This window comes from Dysidea avara, chromosome 3 (genome assembly GCF_963678975.1).
Source record: "Dysidea avara chromosome 3, odDysAvar1.4, whole genome shotgun sequence".
NCBI lineage: Eukaryota > Metazoa > Porifera > Demospongiae > Dictyoceratida > Dysideidae > Dysidea > Dysidea avara.
This window is the reverse complement of record NC_089274.1, coordinates 43,780,513-43,800,938: the sequence shown is the minus strand read 5'-3', so window position 1 is coordinate 43,800,938 and position 20,426 is coordinate 43,780,513. Positions and strand designations below refer to the sequence as shown.

The window sequence follows — 20,426 nt, the reverse complement described above, 5'->3', positions numbered from 1 at the left end:
ACCTTTTTCAGTTTAGTTTTAAAGCACTGTGCATACCAAAGTAACTAATTCCAACCCAACAAACTATATATTTCTGAGATTGGCAATCAATACTCTATCTATTGAGCATATAAAAGTCCATTTTTCCAAAATTTAACAATTGGGCTGGAATGCCTAGTAAGATTGTATAAATAATGAGCCGCCCGCCCGCTCTGGTTTAGCTAGACTTTCTGATCTGAGCCTAAAAATCAGTGTCCATGCACCTTCGCATGCACCGGTCGAGCAGGCATAGACAGCCTCTCTTGCACTACTTATTCCCTTGTTTCACTGCTTTTTCTTATTCAACCCCGCGGATCACCCACGCAAAACAGCGAAAATGCATGCTCGAACAAATTAGAGTACTTATTTTCTGCTGAGGTCAACGCTAAGGTCATAAACAGCACGTCAGTCCGGAGACGATTCGGCGCGTCAGTGCATACAACTTGTAAACTGTGATACAGGTACGCTTGCATAACTGCATACGTATATGATACGTATAGTCGGCCGAAGGCATGAATAAATAACATGATAGCTCAAGTAATGTGAGCTGGCTGCATGTTGTTAATACAAGAAAACAAGCAGACAAAAAAATATATTAAATGCTGCAGCGGTTATTTGATGACTTATTTGCATCCTTTGGCATTCGCGATCAAGCTCGTTTGACTGCTTTGTCACGCATTTTTTATAACAATCGAATTGTGTACCTATATTTAGTTAAATCACGTGACATTGACCCGTAGCCAAACCTTAACGTGTATTGTCTGCTGGCATGGCAGAACAGAAGAGAGTGTTGGTGCTGTTAGCCGAACACAGCAGGTCCGTCGTATTTCATAGTGAGGAACCAGATGGAGACCTTAACTCCCTGAAGAAGGCCATTCCGGCAGGAGAGTTTTAGCGATTGTGTGGATCTGAGCAGAAGGTCAACTGATCATGGAGTGGGGGAATACCTTGGGGAATATAGTGGGTAGATAGGGGGTTAGACAAACACTTAGGCCCCAGTAGTGGGGTTATTGCTCTTGCAGGGTGTCAAATCCCCACCTTGTCCCCACATGGCCCGTACTGGGGGGGTAGGGGCCTAACATTGATAGGTGCATAAGCTTAGACTATAATTATGTATGCATACTTTGGTTGTTTTAGTTACCCCTCAAAACTATTTGGTTGTTGCCTAGCTGCCACTGCATTAGGTTACCTTTTCAGGAGAAATTGCTTGACTGCTGCAATGAAAGGGAATCAGATGATACATATTGCATGTTGAAGGTACTTGTCACCCGTATAATTATGTGGATGAGTGAGACATTGAAATGCTTGGAATGTGAGTACTCCTGCCCGAGTATATGGGCCCCTCACATTCCAAGCATTTCAATGTTTGAGCCTTGTACATTTAGTTACTCAGTGTGATAAAACAGTGGTTTTATATAAAAGGTCATTCTACATACACTGTGTGTATCAAGCTATATGTACCGATGTGCCTATGTTTGGCCCAGTGCATAGCATTAATTACAACCAAAGAACAGTACAAGAAGTGCCTCTGCAATCAATCCAGTCACTACGGAAGTACAGGCGGATTCCAATTGTATAACGAAATAGTCAGTATAGCAGCCTAGGGAAGCCAATATGCATTACCAAAATTGACACCTTGTGCTGTCAGTGAAAAGAAGTGGGAGGCAAAGAAGAACAAAGGTAAGTCCATGATGCTTGCATTGTAATATGCCAACCTGTCAAGCCGAAGTGACATCTAACAGTGAAGCCCATAGTCATAGTTGTTATTGGGTTTATGCTGTCAGAAGGCATCAACACATACAGTAAGTCAGTCAGAAGAAAATTCCACTATTATGAATTTTGAAGCAACCTATTGGAGCATTTTGGGTTGCACCGAAGACACTTTTGGGCTTGATTATACTTAAGCAATAATACCAAGGCATTGCAAGGCTGGTTTCTGGTCAATAGTTTCAGCTATCAAACCTCCATGATCCTATAACACCTGTAGTGTATGATAGTTTTACTTGTCTCTTTCGTATTACAGTTTGGCCCCTAATGTAATGGAATGGTGTGTTCCATAATCCCATAACAACACCAAGATTAGAGTAACAGAGTTGCAGATAGAGACTGGAATGTATGCATCAAAACATGATACCTGAGGCAGAGGGTGTTTACAAATCAAATATAAACCAAATGGTTGTGTAATATCTGCAGCTGGTTTGTAGTTTAGTGCTTACACAGATCACAGGCACCTATTTGTAGCATGTGTATAGAGCATTGCGTTATATGCTGGTATTCAAGCCAAGGCTTTTACAACCTATATATCAATGTTGACTTATTAGCATCTCGGCCGCGTGCCTCGTACTTTATTTTTCATATAGCACTCGCGGCTATGCTTTAGCATATACTTACAATGGATATTACAATATTTAGTTATTGTCGCTGTGAAGGGAGCAATCTCACTGTCTTGGTTATCTAATGTCAGTGGCCAGTGCCAGTTTATCTGTCTACATTAAGTTGTGAGCTTAAAAAACAGTATAGCCAAGCCCATAAACCATACAAGACATTTTAAGGTAAAAAAGTTATTATTTTGTAGCTATTCAGTAGGAAAGAAGTTAGGAGAACTGCTGATCTGGCTGACCCACTGACCTGAACAGTAATCCGGATAAGGCTAAAATGTAACCAGATTTAATGAAAACATGCTCTATGAAGACTTACTACTATGAGTCACACAGCCAAAAAAGTAAAAAGCACAAGCCTCAAGTAAATAAGTGCGAGGCACTACTGTGAGTTATTTACCGGTTTTGCAATCCCCACTACGATTCACATGACATTTATCGTTTTTACCTCCTCAACTCATGGACATACCACAAGCCTTCAACTCAACATCAATACTTGTATCCATTCTAAGTTACCCACCTATTATGAGGCGAATCGATGACAAGGAAGTCAGAAAATTCTCTTTTTTGTATTGTGCACGCCCAGCCTGTTAGCCACCATTTTCTTGGATTATGAAGCCATACAGTTTTGGTCTTTATTTCTCGCTTCCTCCTGACATATTACCATAACAATTGTTCTACGTATTTATATTGATAGACACTGGTATAAGTGGTACCAGGAATTTTGGCAGATTTCCATTAAGTTGACAATTCAAAATCCTACCACAAATGATTGTTTTTCAGTGAGACTAAATTGCTAGGCTCCCAAGAATGACATCTGGTATGGCCGTTGCTCTACTGTATAACTTTCACTGCCAGAGTTGCCCTGTTTGCCTCATTCTACCACCTCCGCTGCAGAAGTTCCAACTTGTGAACTTCATTGCTTGTGACCAACTTTAAAATGCCTAGTGATGATGATGAAGATGAGTCCTTCAGCTACAAATATATATATTATGTGATACATAGAGATTGCATGGTTACTATATATATAGTGGAAAAGGTGAAATCGGTACAGCCCTAGCGTGATCCCGCTAAGTAGGTGTGGTTCCATATATACCCACAGACACTGTACATATTTTTTATAGTGGGTATGGCTCCAAGTAGGTTTCTTTATTGAGTATGTAAACCTACATTTCCATTAGTTCATTTTAGCTTGTAAATTTATTTACTGTGCATGATCTGGGAAATGTGATGAGATCTACTTGACATGAGGCCCAAATGACTCAGATTGTCTGACCCAGCTTCCCTGCAGAGTCTTCAAGTTACTACTATTATCATGATGTGTATTTGTTATTTTCTGTGTAAAAATGTTTATTGCAGAGCTATGGCAACTGTAGCAGTTTTAATTGCTTGGATATCACTCAGCCAGTTTATGTCTCATGTTGATAGTACTGTGATCACAGTTAATAATGATGGTGATATTAGTATTGAATGTTGTGTGAATGGAACATGTCCTTGTAGTTCTCTTTACTATGCTTTACAAAATCTGACAAGTAATTCCATTATAAACATCACATCAGAATCAGTTACACTGCACACTACCACTCCAATAGGATCAGGAAACCTACACAACATTACAATAACTGGTAATGGCGCTACTATCATGTGTAACAATAGTGGAGGTGTGTACTGCAAGTCATGTAGTGATGTCATCATTGAGGGGATCACATGGGATGAGTGTTATACTAGTCCGCTTCTTTTTAGTGCGTTAAGTATTAACGTAACCAACTGCATCTTTCAGTATTCAAGTTCTGTAATCAGTGATCAGTACAAAGCCGACGGAAATCACTCTGTATACATATGCAATGGCACATTTTTGGCACATGGTGTATATGCAGATGCAAATAATATTTGGCTTGAGTTAGCACTTACTAGTGGAAACCTCAATGTCATGGTGGACAATTCAACGTTCATTGGTATTGGCATTCTCTTTGAAGCTAATGGTTATGATCTGGAAGTGAGCATGTCATTAACAGTTCATTCATCAAAGTTTAGTAATAACAGTGCAGTACATATACATTGTGAACAGTGTCTAGCAGCTTCAATATATGTTTTCAACACAATATTTCAACAATGCTGGAGTGTTGATTATTCATCCTTACTCATTGATTTTAATCCTGTGACAACCACGAAGATAGCAATTTTGAATACACAGTTTATAAATAATGCTAATACAGCACTTGATGTCCACATGGTTGGAAACAGCAGCAATGTTACTGTAAATGATGTTTTGTTCTTTGGAAATGAAGGAAATCATGTTATGCATGGATGTGCAGTGATAGTAGCAGACATCTCAGGACATGGCATTGTAGATATTCATAGAACAAATTTTACATCTAACAAATACCATGAATTGGATAATGGAATATTAACAATTATGAGTGTAGTTGACAATACTATGGATTACACCTTTACACAGTGTGCATTTGTGAATAACACTGAGTCAGTGTTAAGCATTTCAGCTGCAATTGTGAAAACTTTTAGCGTCAGTTTCAGAGAGTGTATGTTTATGAATAACGTGAACTCAGTCTTGATTATTACAACTGTGTTTGGAGCTTTTGAATGTGAATTTACACAATGCAAGTTTGTGAATAATACTAGCCCAGACCATGGAGCTGCCATACACATGTTTACACACTCTAATTCCACAGCCGTCTTGTGTGAGTGCAGTTTTGACTATAACATAGGGCAGACTGTTGTGTATATTAATGATGCGTTACAACGGAATGTATCTCACTTGCTGCTAACTTCTTCAAACTTTACTAACAACATTGGCACTGCTTTATATATTACTTCATACAAACTAGAATTACAGTCTCACAATTTATTCCAAAATAATTATGGCGAAAATGGTGCTGCAATTTACTTTAATGTCAACTCAAGAATCACTTTACAGGACCCTGCAATACAGTTAATTAACAATACAGCAAAGTTTCGTGGTGGAGCTATTTATGCTGATATCGCTAATGATAGCTCATTTTGTGCCTTAGATATAAGGCAGATTTATAATTCTAAAAAGTCAGAAAACTATTCTATAGCATTGTTTGATGGAAATACTGCTAGGTATGCTGGTAATGATGTATACTTTAATTTTCATAGATCATGCAAAGAAGCAGTATATCTTGATACTACTGATAATGTTACTGCCATGTATGGTCTAGATAAGATAAACTTTACGAGGTACAAGGATGCTGTTGCTACTTCACCATATAAGGTAAATGTATGTTCAAAAGCTTCATGTGATATTAGCAAAGCTAGTTGCACCATTGATGGACCAAACATGCCTGGACCATTGTATTTCAATGTTACTTTGTGTGACTATTATGATCAAGTGTCCGCAGAATTATTGCAATTCCAAGTGAGTTGTATCAACTGCAATTCTACATATGAAATACGCAATCATCAGGTATTTGTACGCAGTGGCACAGAAATGATAACTATCGCCAAATTAAAAGAAGATGATGAAGACTTTACCTTAAAATTAAATATAAGTTCATTTTTCTCTTTTGAAGTGAAAGACTTAGTAGCAACACTTTCAGTTCCTATGTCAGCTTGTTTTAGTGGATATGAATACAGCTCAATCTCTAAAATATGTGAATGTTACCAAGACGATGATGTTATCAAATGTAGACGTGAAGGAACTAATGCATATGCTGAGATCAAACAAGGATTTTGGTTTGGTAATTTCTTAGGGAAACATACAGTAGCATTATGTCCCAACTTCTATTGTGATTTTAGTCATCGTACAGAGACAGGAAATGGATATTATAACTTGCCAAGAGAATTGGATGGGCAGTGCCGGTCACGTAGGACAGGAGTAGCTTGTGGTGACTGTAGTTCAGGATATACTCTAGCATATAACTCTCCTGACTGTGTTGATGAGAGGAAGTGTTCTTGGATGTTACCATTGGTGATTGTGTTGACAATTATGTATTGGATTGTAATAGTAGTGGGTGTGTGTGGCTTAATGCATTCCAAGTTTCAAATATCTCTGGGACATTTGTATGGGATAATATACTATTATAGTATAGTGGATGTTTTGTTAGGTAATAACTTGTACATTTCTGATGGAGTGTTTCAACTAGTTGCAGTAATATCAAGTTTTGCTAAACTGACCCCACAGATTATTGGAAAACTGTGTTTTGTAAAAGGATTAAGTGGAATTGATCAACAGTTTATCAATTACATTCATGTAATTGCGGTGTCTCTGATTATATTTGGGATTACTAAGGTGGCCAAGTATTCTAGTAGAATAGCAATCATTGGTGAGCGTTTTATTATACGAGCTGTGTGTGTTCTGCTGTTGTTGTCTTATTCATCACTAGCAGCAACATCTATCCAGTTGATAAGACCAATAAAATTTAATGATGTTGATGGTATATTCTGTTATACCTCGCCAACTGTGAAACTTTACAGTGGTAGACATCTGGCATATGGCATTGTAGCCATGTTATGTACAACTGCTTTTGTAATATTTTTCCCTTTCTTACTTCTATTTGAACCAATTTTGAAGCGAAGGTTTAACTTTATTAGAATCAAACCAATTATAGACCAGTTCCAAGGAAGCTACAAAGACAAGCATTATTGGTTTGCTTCATTTTATCTGATATGTCGTCTGGTGATTTTTGCAATTGCATATGTTGATGGTGGTAACCTTTCAAACAGACTCTATTACCTACAAACTATTTGTATTATTATTGTGTTAATTCATGGATGGATCCAACCATACAAAAGCAGATTACTTAACATGTTAGATAGTACAATTTTAATCAACATGGTGCTACTTGTCAACTTGACTACTTTCAACTTCTCAGAGCCAGCTACAATCAGTATTTCTGTAGTATTAATTTTGCTTCCACTTTGCTTATATTTCATTGTCTTTGCTGTAATCCCACTTATTTCTTGGGTGCGTGAGTGGAGGAAGCAGTATCACATCACATCTGACAATACAGAAAATAACAAGTAATTCAATTATTTTGCATGTCTTTATTCATGTACGCATGTATTTATAGCAATTTAAAGTAACCAAGCCATGAAAATACCAGCTTTAAAATAAAGTCAGGTTGTAAAACGTTTCTAAGAAAATGATCATGACAATGTTAAAATTGGTTGATATTGACATCACTCAGATTGCTGCAAAAGTTTTGGGCTGCAATGATTACAGACTGATTTTCTGCAAGCAGTAAATGTAGTAGGCACGACAACAAAATTGACCTTTTACGTCAATAATCACCCACCACTCTGTGAATGTGTGTTGGATTTTATACCAATGTTGGTCCAAATATTTACCTTTATAGTGCAATGGGTACCAAACCTCAAGGAGGCTGCATGGATCGATTACATGCATATTTGCTTTTGTAGTGAATTGTGAAGTGAAGAAGAGTAGGAACCAGAAGGGTCATACAACAAGCTGTTTCATGCATTGATCTGTATGGTTGCATGAATTTGTTAGATCTGCCCCTGTGTTTGATTATATATGTGACCTGCTGGTGCTACACATATTTTGAGACATGAAATTTTGATATGTGTTTAACAAGTACAAGGAAAAATTAGGAATTTTAAGTTCAATTGGGATCACAAAATAAAAAAGTAATGAAACAAAGGAGGCTGAAGACATGCTAGCGGATATTTAATCCCTATACTTCATGACTGAAGTAGGAATTAAGTGTCCATTATTATAGCTTCAGGTGTAGGTGACCATCCTTGTTTTACTACCTTTTGTGTCCTTGATCCCTAATCAAACTTATTTTATCCTTGTACTTGTTTGTTTACTTTTTTGCATCATAATTTTGGCTGGTGAACCTGTGCATACCGCATTAGAAGAAAGAATAGTGCCAGGCTTATTGTTTTCATCTTAATGTGCACCCCAACTATCAGTTACTGAAATAACAAAGTGGTCATTGCACTTTGTTTTCCGGTATATGTTCAGCCCATTACATGCACAGTGCTACAAATGAAGAACACTATAAGAAGGACCTCTGCAATCTGTCCGAAAACTTGGACGTTTCCTATTACAAATGTAGGGAAGCCATCATGTGGAAAATCTACACCTTGCACTGTCAGCATAGATAAATGGGACACAAAGGAGGACACAGGTAAGTCCACAAAGCACATATTACTGTGGTATGGCAAAGGGCACCTGTCGGGCTGAAGCGATGTCGAACAGTGAAAAAGTATAACTTAGTTGTCATCGAGTTATGCTTGTCTGAAGGCAATTGTATTGAATAATTGTAGCAACCTATTGGAAGCATTTCAGGTTGTACATTTTGGCTCTAACCAATACTGCCTAGGTGCCATGTAGGTATTGTGAAAGGCTGGTTTTAGGGTGACATTTTAGGCCAGAAAAGCACAAACCTTCATGATCCTTAATATACAGTACTGTTGTACTGTATAATTTGTAACATATCACCATGATTTGTTATAAACATATACATAGTTATATACCTTTAGCTGTAAACACGTTTAGTTTTTATAAATGCATGTATATTGCACAGGAGCTATGATCTATATAATACTGAAGCTTTCAGAGAAAATGATGAGTCCTTCAGTCATTTACGAGAGTCTCTGCTTGTACTTGAAGATAACTGATATGATTCTGTTGTGTGCGCGTGTGTGTGTGTGTTTTACTGTAAAATTTGCTGATAGTTACATATTTCTAAACTACTGAATGTGTATGCACACATAGTTATATATGTGCAAATGTGTGTTTTTATTTTCTTATGTATATCTTTTATTTTTAATTAAGCATGTAACATGTAACAACAACAACAGGGAATATCATTTGTTTGGGAAGTTAATCTAACATTTTATGGAGTCAGTACCAAATGATTGTTCTATTGAAGAAGGTAACAGCACACCTTTCACCTTCATGAAGTTTTCAGTTATCTGCACATTAGATGACTTGGCACCACTGTATAAGTATTCAGTTTTGCTTGTTACACATTAGACTGTTATAAGCAATGCCACACCTAAAGTAGAAAGTTAGAAACTCTTCATAATCGAGGCATTGTATCACTACAGTGGAACTCACTAAGACGGACACCACTGGGGAATTATTTTTTCCCTTTACATAGAGGTGTCCTTAGTTAAAGGGTGTAAAAACTACTGGTACTATTTATTTTGGACCTGGACAAATGTTCGTTATAAAGAGGATTCAGGGGGTGTCCTTTTAGAGGGGTTCCACTGTAGTATCATTCGATTATCGTGGCAAACACATTAACATCATATCCTTAGCAAAACATTCAAAGTACTGCATTAACTTCAACATATACGCTTTTCTATTAACATCAACAGTATACAGTGGAACCCCTCTAAAATGGCACCCTTGAATTCCAGACAACCTCTTTAATCATAATGAATATTTGTCCACGTACCAAATAAATAGTACTAGTAGTTTGCACCCCTTAACTGAGGACACCTCTTTATAAAGGACAAAAATAATTTCTCAGTGATGTCCGTCTTAGAGGGGTTCCACTATAAAGTAACTGTTCATTTCACATTTCACTTGTGTGGTGATGGTTAATGAATTTTCAAGAGCTACTATGGAAACTTTACAATACATGAATTTGATTAACACATGAATAATAACTGTTACCCCTGGCAACTTGAATTTTACATTATTTGAAGGTAACCTCTCCAAGTTTTAAAAGGATATGGCACATATAAATAGTTACATGTAGAACTCACAGATAATCATAAATTTTCACATTGTTGTTGTAATAATAATTAAAACCGCTGATCCAAAATTACACAATAATTTGCCGTGTATTCATTGTACATACAGTAAGTGGGTTGTAGCTAAGCATCAAAAGTGTGTTAAATGCTCACATGTTACTGAAAGTGCTGCGTTACAATACAGGTGGTATGAATCTCAATCTCTGATTGTAACCTGTATTATAATGTAATGAATAGGGATCATATAGAAATGAACAAGAGAGGTTATCTGCATATTATACAGTATAATTATATTGAATTCCTACTTCAGTCATGCAAACAATGAACTCTTGACTATATACAACTAGTCAATAGTAAGATAGCGCCATGACTGACTCAGTAACAGTGGCGTAGCTAAGGTGGGTACTGGTAGGGCACAGGCCCAACCAATCAGTTTCAGTGCCCTACCAACTCAGTTTCCACAAGATCGAAATACTCTAATAGAGCAGTCACCCTAATAGAGCAATCACCGTAATACAACACTCGATCAACAATCAAACATGTTTGTAGAAGAATAAACTGCTTAAATTACTCTCATCTTCAACTTTAGAAAGTATAACTTTGAAAATTTTTCTGGGGACATGCTCCCAGACTCCCTAGCACATCCAAGAGCACATCATCATCATTGCTGCAGCTTACTAAGGGTGCCCAACCAATCCTTCATGGCTAGCTACGCCACTGCTCAGTAATATATGTATAGCTGCAGGTGTACATGTACCAAAGTCAATTTTATGTTTGGCTGAAGGTGTATGTACTTTCCAACAAGTTTCTATCAATTTTCTGTTAACTGATAATAACTTGTTGGAAAGGCTTACGGATCATGAACTTGGGCTTGATTATGCCGCCTAACCAATATTGCCAAGCTGTTATGAAGGAGAAGTGAGGCTGGTTTTGAGTGATACTTTTGGACAAATCTACATTATCCCTATACGGTATACGTAGCTACAAACACTATTTTAGGGTTAAGGAGACACCAAAGCTATAATGTAGTTGTAAAAACATGTTATAGCTCCTGTATATATGTGAACTTTTACTATAGATGCATATCAATAGGTTGTAGCTACTGTACTGTCTTTAGTTTATCTCACTGCAATAGCGATTTGTTTCATGTTGACTAAAATACTTACCATAACTACATGAGAATGCTTGTAACTAACATGCATAACACAAGTGAACAACATGACCATACAGGGTATGATTACATGAACTGCAAGCCATGCAGGAAATACTAATTCCATTTATTAATTAGTTGATATAATAATTCTGGCATTACCTTGCAATACCTTGACACTATAAACCATACCATATATAGTTACATCAATTGTTCAACACTTCCTGCAAGCACAGCAGATATTCGGTATACCAGTATATACTGATAAACAGTGCCAAAGCCCTGGCTGGACCATTGGACTACAATGCATCGAATATCATGGAAATATACTAATTGTGTAAAATATCATCACGCTCTTGTATACCATGATCATTCGTTCGTACAAACTTCAGAGAAAATTAAGTGCTACAACTATATTTTATAACTGCTGACATAATTATACTACAAAATTTAAGGTGCAGTTACGTAATATACAGCTTCTGTACTAAAGTTTAGTGTTTGGTAAATGTACTAGCTATGGATGCAGTATGTTGGAGGTGTCTATGACAGCTTTAATATACATCACATCATCTTTGACATAACTTGGATTGTCAAGGATTGACAGTTTGGCAAATTCTGGGCAACCACTGGCAACATTCATATCTGATTTTGGCCTCTGGAAACTGCTTGATTGTATGTTGGGTTTAAATGTCTGCACCAAATGCTTCTTTTGATCCTGATCAACAAGAATCAAGCTCACTTTATGCTCAAATGGCCACTGAAGTAAGGGATCATACTCGCCCCTCATCAAAACAAAGAAAATTGAAAGATGTGTTCCTTCTCCAGTGCCATCACCATTAAGATAAGCTCTGATGCACATCTTGTAGCCATTTCTTCCTGTGTAGAATGGTGGTGAGTAGATGTTGGTGATTCGACCAATTTTAGCATCACGAATTCTCCTCCTCATTTCTGGTATACGCCAGAGAAAAGCTCCATTGTGTGTACTGGCAAGAGATGCTTGTAATTGTAACTCTAATTCTGAATGGTGGACGTTCAGGACATTCACGGTACGTTCAACTTCCAACACCTTCTCTTCAACTTGTTTGATATAATCCAGTGGATAAGAGTTGTTGTTGTATGGGACCAGTTCATTACCCTTTGATCCTTGTGATAAGAAGACATCTCGTTTTATCTTTGCCATCTCACCATTGAGCATTTCAATTTGACTAATGGAGTTCTTTGTATTTACAACATCAGTGAAAAGCTTTTCATAATTTTGCTCCAAAGTAGAAAGCCTATCATCAGTAACACGTACAATGTTACCAACTTGAGACTTAGCCACTTCTTCTGATTTGTGTTCCTTCCCTTCCACTTTCATGGTCAATTCTTTGATCAACTTCTTGCTCTCATTGTTTTCATGACATAGCTCTTCATTCTTCTGAAATAGTTCTTCGTTCTTCCTCTCCAGATCATCACACTTAGTCTCTAGTAGTTCAATTCTACTGGTGACCAGTTGGTAATCATTGGTCATCTTCTCTACTGACTGACTCATCTTGGAGAACTGGACCAGTAATGGTTGTAGGTGACTGGCTAACTTGTTGAAGTCCAGCAGGTGCTCAAAGTATCCTTTGCTGTTAACCTATGAATGTATAACATTATAAGCATACATTACTACACTCCAGTCAGTATATAAATAGCACAGAATAAGACCAATATGCTTTAGAATCAATTTACTATTACAACAGTTTCCCTTAACTGCTACAGAACATGGCTGCTAGTTGTACTATGAACTTGTTAGCATAATTGCTTTCGGTACATTTACAGATATCACAATGATAGCTAATTATTATTTAGCATAACAGCTGGCAAGTCCACTGTAACTTGAGAGTCCCACATTATGTGGTTTTTAGTGTTTTTCTTTTCAAAATAGGTCAACAAGTTTACATAAGAAGTCTGAGATAGCTCATTGAAACAGCACATTCATCCATTTGTCATGTTAATGTAATAGCTAACCAATTGTGAATTGTTCTCAATTCTTCATCATTACTTGAATAGAACTTGAATAGAACTTTCTATTGTCACTGCACCTTTGTTATCAAACTACATACGAGTAGACCAAAAACACACAATCAATGCAATTGCACCTCTGAATTGTCACAAGTGTCAATGTTTACTGTTCATAACTTATTCTAATAACTCACACAACTGTATACGTGTATCAAAAATGAATGTCGTGCATAACCTCAAGACTTGTCTAGTAGATATTTCCATGCTTGTATGTGTGCAACACTTTTAAGCAATTTGTGGGAAATGGCAGCTGGTGAATCTAAGTGTGTCATCAAGCTTAAATAATGCAGAACGTAAATACTAGTAAAACAGGCAGATGTCTCAGTTGTCTATATAGCGAGCTATGAAGAGAGATACAAGCCAGTGTACCTTATCTTAGATGCCAGGATGCTATTCCCAGCTTTCTGATAAGACTAAAAGAGCAGCTTCAAATGAAGACATTTTAACTCCAGACAGTTCTAGAAATTAGTGGTGCAGTAGTGAAAGAACAAAAATGATGAAGTTAAGATTTTGGCTTTATACCTGTTGAAGACAACCAGTGCTACACCAGTGTAAGTGTATAGTGTAAGTGACCTAGTGTCACTGTCAATAAATTGGTGAAATTCCTAATAGACTGTGTTATATATGGAAAGCTGTTATCATGATGATAGTATGAAAGTGTGTTGAGTTTTACACGTTGTGGTGTGATGCTGTGTCGTTAGAGTTATGGTCCACTGTGAATCTATAAAGTGATATACTGCATGGTAGTCAGGACATTTGTGGGAAGGAGAGATGAGACCACTGATAATTCACAGTGTGTATTTACCTAATGTATTTTGTGATGCTGTAAACGTGTACAAATGAGGCAACTGACACACAGACTGGATTAAATGAGAGATATGATAGCCATTTTTTGCACAAAGTTTTCAAACAGTGATGAAAGCCCATAGGTAGGGGGATTCGGGGGTTCCGAAGGAGATAATAAGGTCCACCATTTTAGTAAACAGGTCACAATTTTAGTATAAAAGTCCAAAATTTTGAGTGACTGAAATGTCACCAAATTCAGTATCTAATTCTGGGGGAGGGCATGCCCCCCAAACCCCACTAGCTGGGTGTACTTCACACACCATGATGTAATCCTGCATCGCACTTGACAAAAAGGTTCACATTTTCAAGAACCTACCCAGATAAAAATCGTGCGAAATGGTCCCGTATCTCTTAAAATATGGCATTGGCCAGCAGCTCATGACATGATGCTTCGTATATTGTGCTCAGGACACTCTGCAAGAGATATTGAGGAAAAGTGAAGCATTGGTATGTAGGCATTGAATGAATGAATGAAGTATGATTGGGTGACTTTAGATACAGAAAAAGGTCCAGAATAGAGTGGTTCCTGTGCTCTGGCAGCTCTATACAGTTGATTAAATGACAATTTTCTTTGATACTTGGAGGCTTACTGTGTCTGCTGTGGGTTACTAAGTATCTAGTAACCTGCAGCATTGCCATAGATTGCTTGTAACTAATGAAACTTGCCAAAAACATAATGCTAGATAGCTTTCTAGTAAAAAATACTATAACTACTATTCTTTTGGCTAACAAGGTTGGAATGCACTAAGCCTCTTGACATGATAATATTGCTTTGGCTATATATTTGCGATAAATTATGTTGTAGTGTTGAACAACAGAAGCAGTACCATACATGTCATCTACATTGACCTCAGGGCATAGAAACTTTTTTTTGCATACTTTTACATATTATATTATTCGTTTTCCAAGTTTCTATATCACGTATTATCCGGTTAGTGACTATTTGAGATCATTACACAGTGAATGAACAATGCAGAATAGGGGGCATGTAAAGTAAAAATATTACACAGCTACTTTTAAAAATGGCTACACTAGTTGGTTTATTTGCATGTTAGATAATTTTCAGCATTTTCACAACTGTACAGAGAGTACGTATACTATTTTCACTTACCCCTCCCCCTACCCAAAAGTGTACTATATTAATGTTATGCTGAATATGAATAATCAGTATTAATTTTTGTTTGGTTTCCTCACTGCATCTGCTCTGATTTGTTGCAACTGAATGTTGACTATTTGGATCCTGTGTACACTACTTGTCTATACCCTAAAGCAATCATCCAGCCTTCAGGTACAACTCAGATTCCATCACTTCTACTAACAAGACATTACTGCTAAATTATTACAATACCCACAATTTTAAAAGTGTACAGGTGAATTTACCTCCATATGCCTCTGTATACTCTTGTGAAAATGCTACCATAGTTTTGTAACTTATAATATGATCAATGTCATACACAAAGTCACAAAAACTAAGAGAACTATAATGTAAGAACATTTTACTGCAGGATTGTTTAAATTCAGATATTGACCAATACCGATAACCAACCATCTGATAGCTGGTAGCTACATGCAGGGCCACCCAGAGAAATTAAGGGGCCCAGGGCAAAGAGTTAAAGTGGGGCCCCAGAGGCAAGGAGGTTTCCATTCTGAATCACAGCTTCACCCAAGCTGTAAGTTGAAGACCAGAAAGGGCCATGACCTGCTGACAATGACAATAGCTACCCTTCACCAACCATATCTCCTTATCTATAAGCTTGCTACACTGCTCCTCTGAAGAATACTGTGACTGCTCTATTAGAGTATTTAGATCTGACTGCTCTATTAGAGTATATCGATCTTTTAAATAGGTATTCATGGGGCCTCCTGGGGCCCTTTTCAGGCTGGGGCCCGGGGAAAAATTCCCCAGTTGCCCCCCCTGTGGGCGGCCCTGGCTACATGAAAAATTTAAAAGTTAGCAGATTGAGCACTACGTCTGGAAAGATGACAGAATAACCATCCTACTTCTAATTGCAAGTTGACCTATACTGGTACAAGAGTATATTTTTATATGACACACTCATTCAAGATGATATTATTGCTATTAGCCTGAAAAGTCACTTCAATACACAAGTAAGATTGCAGTAAAGTCTACTGCATGATACCACAAACATACACTAAAGCTGGGTAACATATTCAGATAATGCATAACAATGAGCACTCTACATAATCCATGATCTTTGTAGTTGAATTTACTGGCAGATTATCATAACACTATAGAGAGCACAAGACATGTAGAACATTGTAATGTACTTACCTCAAACAACACATCCTCTTCACCACTACAAGGACACCTGATCCAGGTACACTCCCTCATCACATGATCAGTAAGCTACAATAGTACATTACAATATAACACAGTTCATTGTAACTCTACAATAATCATTACCTTAAGTGCTGGCATCTCCTGCTGGCAGCGATGACACTTTCTGACGGCATTAGGACAGTTTTCACCATGTACCTATTGACAAAATCATAAATTCAGTGTATAAGCTAATACAATAACAACACTCACTTCTAAATCTCTAAACACTAGCTTCTGTCCACAATCCTTACACTCCACTAGTCGTTGTAGACACTCATTCTTCAAGTGATCTTCTAGTTTAGACAGTAATACTCTATCACCACATCCAGTGTTCCTACACTCCACTGTGATGTACTGACAACTTGACAAGTGTTGATCCTGTAATGGTGCAAGTGTTTAAAATACGTAGCATTAAAATAGCTTTCCACTATCCACAAACTAACCAATAAATCCTTGAATAATCCTTTCCATCCACATCCCATCTGGTGATAGTGACAGCTTACTTTCAAGTTGTTTATCTCTTTTTGTATAGCATGATCAGGCCATGGCTAGATGTAACATAATACAATAAGACAGTAGTTAGTTGCTTTTTGACGGTATAATTAATTATCCACAGAAATACAGAATTCTATTGCACAATTACAGTAACAGTAGACATCAAAATCCTCAAGGCGAATTTTTAGTGTTTGGTGTAACAGTCCAGCAGATTGTAAGTTTGTACAAGAACACTTTTGTGTAGAATACTGAAAGAATTTATAATTATTGTTATAATTGTATGGCCTCATATAAACGAGTATGTAGCACAGTTGAGGTGGGGGAATTGTGCTCACCTTGTCATGTTCTCCCACTCCATCGATATGATTTCTGTGGTGTTGAAGAAAAAATTATATGAAAGGTTATTTATTGTATTTATGCAATTGCATAATTTAAGTTCTATATGTAATTTTTCATTGCCTAACCAAGCTGATAACTTAATAATCAGGTAATGAGGTAATGTATCAACGAGTTAAATGCAGTTCATAGGTAAGCTACAAGCCTCACATTAGTGAAAATTCCATACAAAATTGGTGCCTCGGATGGTAAAAGTGAAACCTAAAATGGCTATCTGGATGTAAACCAGAGTTATGACCCTAAATGTAAACCAAGTTGGCAAAATAGATCCAGTAAAATTAATTTACAGGTACATATCTAAGCAGGTTTCTTTCCTCTGAGGCTGTGAAGTCCATGCAAGTCCCAGTAGCCAAACAGTTTTTGTGGAATAGTAGAGCTGACTCAGAAGTAGGTGACTCACAATCTCACATTACATGTTCATAATAGTTTGTAACATTACAACTTCTTTTGGATATTCAAAACTGCCTTAGGATTATAATTAGCTTCTTGCAATTTGAAGCAGTAGCCATGCAGAGATTTGACAGGATAGGAAATTGGTGAATTACAACACCTAACTGGGTATACAAGCATTTAAGTTATGAATTCATTCTGCTAAGTAATTCCACAGCTGCTAAGTCAGCAAACAAAAGCTAATCAATATAGTTTGCTGCACAGTAAATTCAAATGGATCAATTTGACCTCCATGGGTAAATTTAAACTGCAGAAGTTTTGGTTAAAATGACCATCTAAAAGTGGTTGTAACCCGAGTAGGTATTTGAACTAAATCAGTCAAAATAACCAGGGAAGGTCAATACAACTGTTCACTTAAGATGTTGAAATAACATATTTTGGTGATTTGAGTGTGAATTGTCAAGTCTGCTATCGTAAAGTTTAGATGACCAGCTACATGGTTAAATTTACAGTACACTGGCCATTATAACAGTTGTGTTACATCCCACAATCAAAAGTGAACATGGAGAACATAGGTTTTAAATACAATTTGAAAACTCTATAAGACCAGGTATGTTTAAAGTATATATTAAAATGCAGTATGTAACAATTATTGTGAATATGTGTCATAGATAGATTAATGTATGTTATTACTAATGATGACTGACTTGTTAATTAATGTAAACAAACAAATAAACAAATCTTTTGTGACATGGGTTAATTTTACCACAGATGGTTAAAATGACCATGATGGCAAGGTTATTTCAAACACCTGGCTATAGAGGTTGAAGAGACTATAGAGCATCTGGGTAATATGACTGTATCTTACAAAGTTAAAATAAACCAATACATCCTTGGGTCATTACTACCAAAAAATCGGTCGTTTGAATTGCAGGTAAAACAACCCAAAAATTTGGGTCATTTGTACCCATTTGAATTTACAGTGTGCATGCATGCCGATTAGTCCTAAATACTGGTTTGTATAGAACAGCTAGTGGGTCCATCATGTCGCCTACTAAGTTCACCAAGTTTGTTCAAACAACTATTCCAGACAAGACTGGGAAGTAGTGTCTTCAGTGAAGTGATGAGTATCACAGGTGCTCACCAAACCGACTCCATGATGCATGAAAGCAAAGAATTGTTAGAATTTATCAATACCCTTATATATGTGGGAAGAACAAGTGGCCTTTATTGCTAAACAGTCCAGACCTTTTTTCAGCTATGTAGATGCTTATAATTTCTATTAGGCACTGTAAAAGTGGTCTGGTCACACAAGAGTAAGCACTGAGAGGTAGTCAGTACAAGTTAGAATTATTATGAACATCTGCCCAAAAAAGTTTGGTCCGGTGGGTCCTCGGATCCATTGTTTACATTATACCCTCCAAACATGAGAATTTTTCAAGGAATGTATGGAATTTTCAAGGATGAGCAAATGTTACTGTAGTGTACTTTTTTGCACAAGTTTATCAGCATCATTAAATGCAAATTCTGAGGTAAGGCCATAATTATATATTATATGTATACATAAAGACAACTGAGGTAGCAGTGTAGCTGTTTCCTCTTTGTCAAAATAACAACTGAAAAAGCGGTATACACCACACTAATAAATGTGACTGGCTGTAAAAGAGTCTTATCAAATCACCCAACTGATTTTAAATAGCTACGTAGTGCTGAAGGCATGAAATTGTGCAAGGATGGGAGTAACTTGACACAGGGATACATTCCAATGAGAAAAATAAATTCAAAAAATGATTTGCCATTGTAGCTATAATGTAGCCATGCACATTTTATACTTTACATGAGACTGAGATGTGATAAGACCAGGTCATGGATTACAAAAGCTGGTCACAAATGTTGATATGGCATATATAACTTTGCAACTAATTTTACTAACAAGACAGTAGCAGCATCATCATTGCCAGCTTGATCACTCAGAAGATTAACTACAAAATTGAAAGTTATAAACAGTCATGCATAGGCCATGAATATAGATAGTACTATAGCTGAAAGGTAGCTATATACTATACTATCTATACAGGCCAAATTAAATGTAGCTACAATTACATACCTTACTGCTTCTTTAAAGCATTCCTTACAGAACCGTTGTCCAGTCTCACTGGTTTGTATTGGATCCTTCAAGATCAGTCTACAATAATAACACAGTAGTCCTTCACGAACTCCATCATCCACTGAGCTACTCTGCAAGCAAACTTGATATCCAGGCATTTCTTACTTTAGCTAGCTATACCCACGGATACTTTATGATGATGTGAGCCGTATTCAAGGTCTGTTTTTTATAGAAAAACAGGTATGACGATGTTGCGCAATCGATAGAATAATCTTGAAGATCTCGATAAGTCTGCTTACATCAAGGGGAATCCAAAGGTGCTTACCCTTAATTTCTGTCATTACCAGCGTATACCTTATAAGGTAACTGATGTGATAGTTGAGAACATGGATTTCGATTGTTGTTATTTGTTTTTGTGGAAGTGGTTTTGGAAGCTGTCAAGGTGCCTTCATCCGTAGTCCGTTACATTCAGGCCGGCTTTCTATCAGTGATCACAAGCAAAATGTGGGAAACTGAGGTGTTTTTCAAGGTGACACTTTGTCCCCT

General features: G+C 37.0%; 2 protein-coding genes across 4 annotated transcripts; one reads left to right on the top strand and one right to left on the bottom strand.

The window, feature by feature from the left end:
- Nucleotides 1-395: 395 nt before the first annotated feature.
- Nucleotides 396-9,179, top strand: LOC136251146 (uncharacterized). 2 transcript variants are annotated; one of them, XM_066043535.1, is made up of 3 exons: nt 397-479; nt 3,756-7,397; nt 8,930-9,179. In XM_066043535.1, exons 2-3 carry the CDS (start codon nt 3,760-3,762, stop codon nt 9,021-9,023), a joined length of 3,732 nt encoding a protein of 1,243 aa, XP_065899607.1. In that variant the 5' UTR covers nt 397-479; nt 3,756-3,759; the 3' UTR covers nt 9,024-9,179. The 2 variants fall into 2 exon arrangements, 1 of the variants encoding a protein (XP_065899607.1); XR_010698958.1 differs by lacking the exon at nt 3,756-7,397 and having other exon boundaries at nt 396-479.
- A 2,409-nt stretch (nt 9,180-11,588) lies between these two features.
- On the bottom strand, nt 11,589-20,137 carry LOC136251144 (TNF receptor-associated factor 2-like). Of its 2 annotated transcripts, none has more exons than XM_066043533.1 (7): nt 19,881-20,137; nt 17,323-17,356; nt 16,936-17,040; nt 16,703-16,870; nt 16,577-16,648; nt 16,445-16,519; nt 11,589-12,877 (listed from the first exon to the last, which is right to left on the bottom strand). In XM_066043533.1, the coding sequence occupies exons 1-7, from the start codon at nt 20,036-20,038 to the stop codon at nt 11,774-11,776; spliced, it is 1,716 nt and encodes a 571-aa protein (XP_065899605.1). In that variant the 5' UTR covers nt 20,039-20,137; the 3' UTR covers nt 11,589-11,773. The 2 variants fall into 2 exon arrangements, with proteins under 2 accessions (XP_065899605.1, XP_065899606.1); XM_066043534.1 differs by lacking the exon at nt 19,881-20,137 and adding an exon at nt 19,707-19,754.
- Nucleotides 20,138-20,426: the final 289 nt, after the last annotated feature.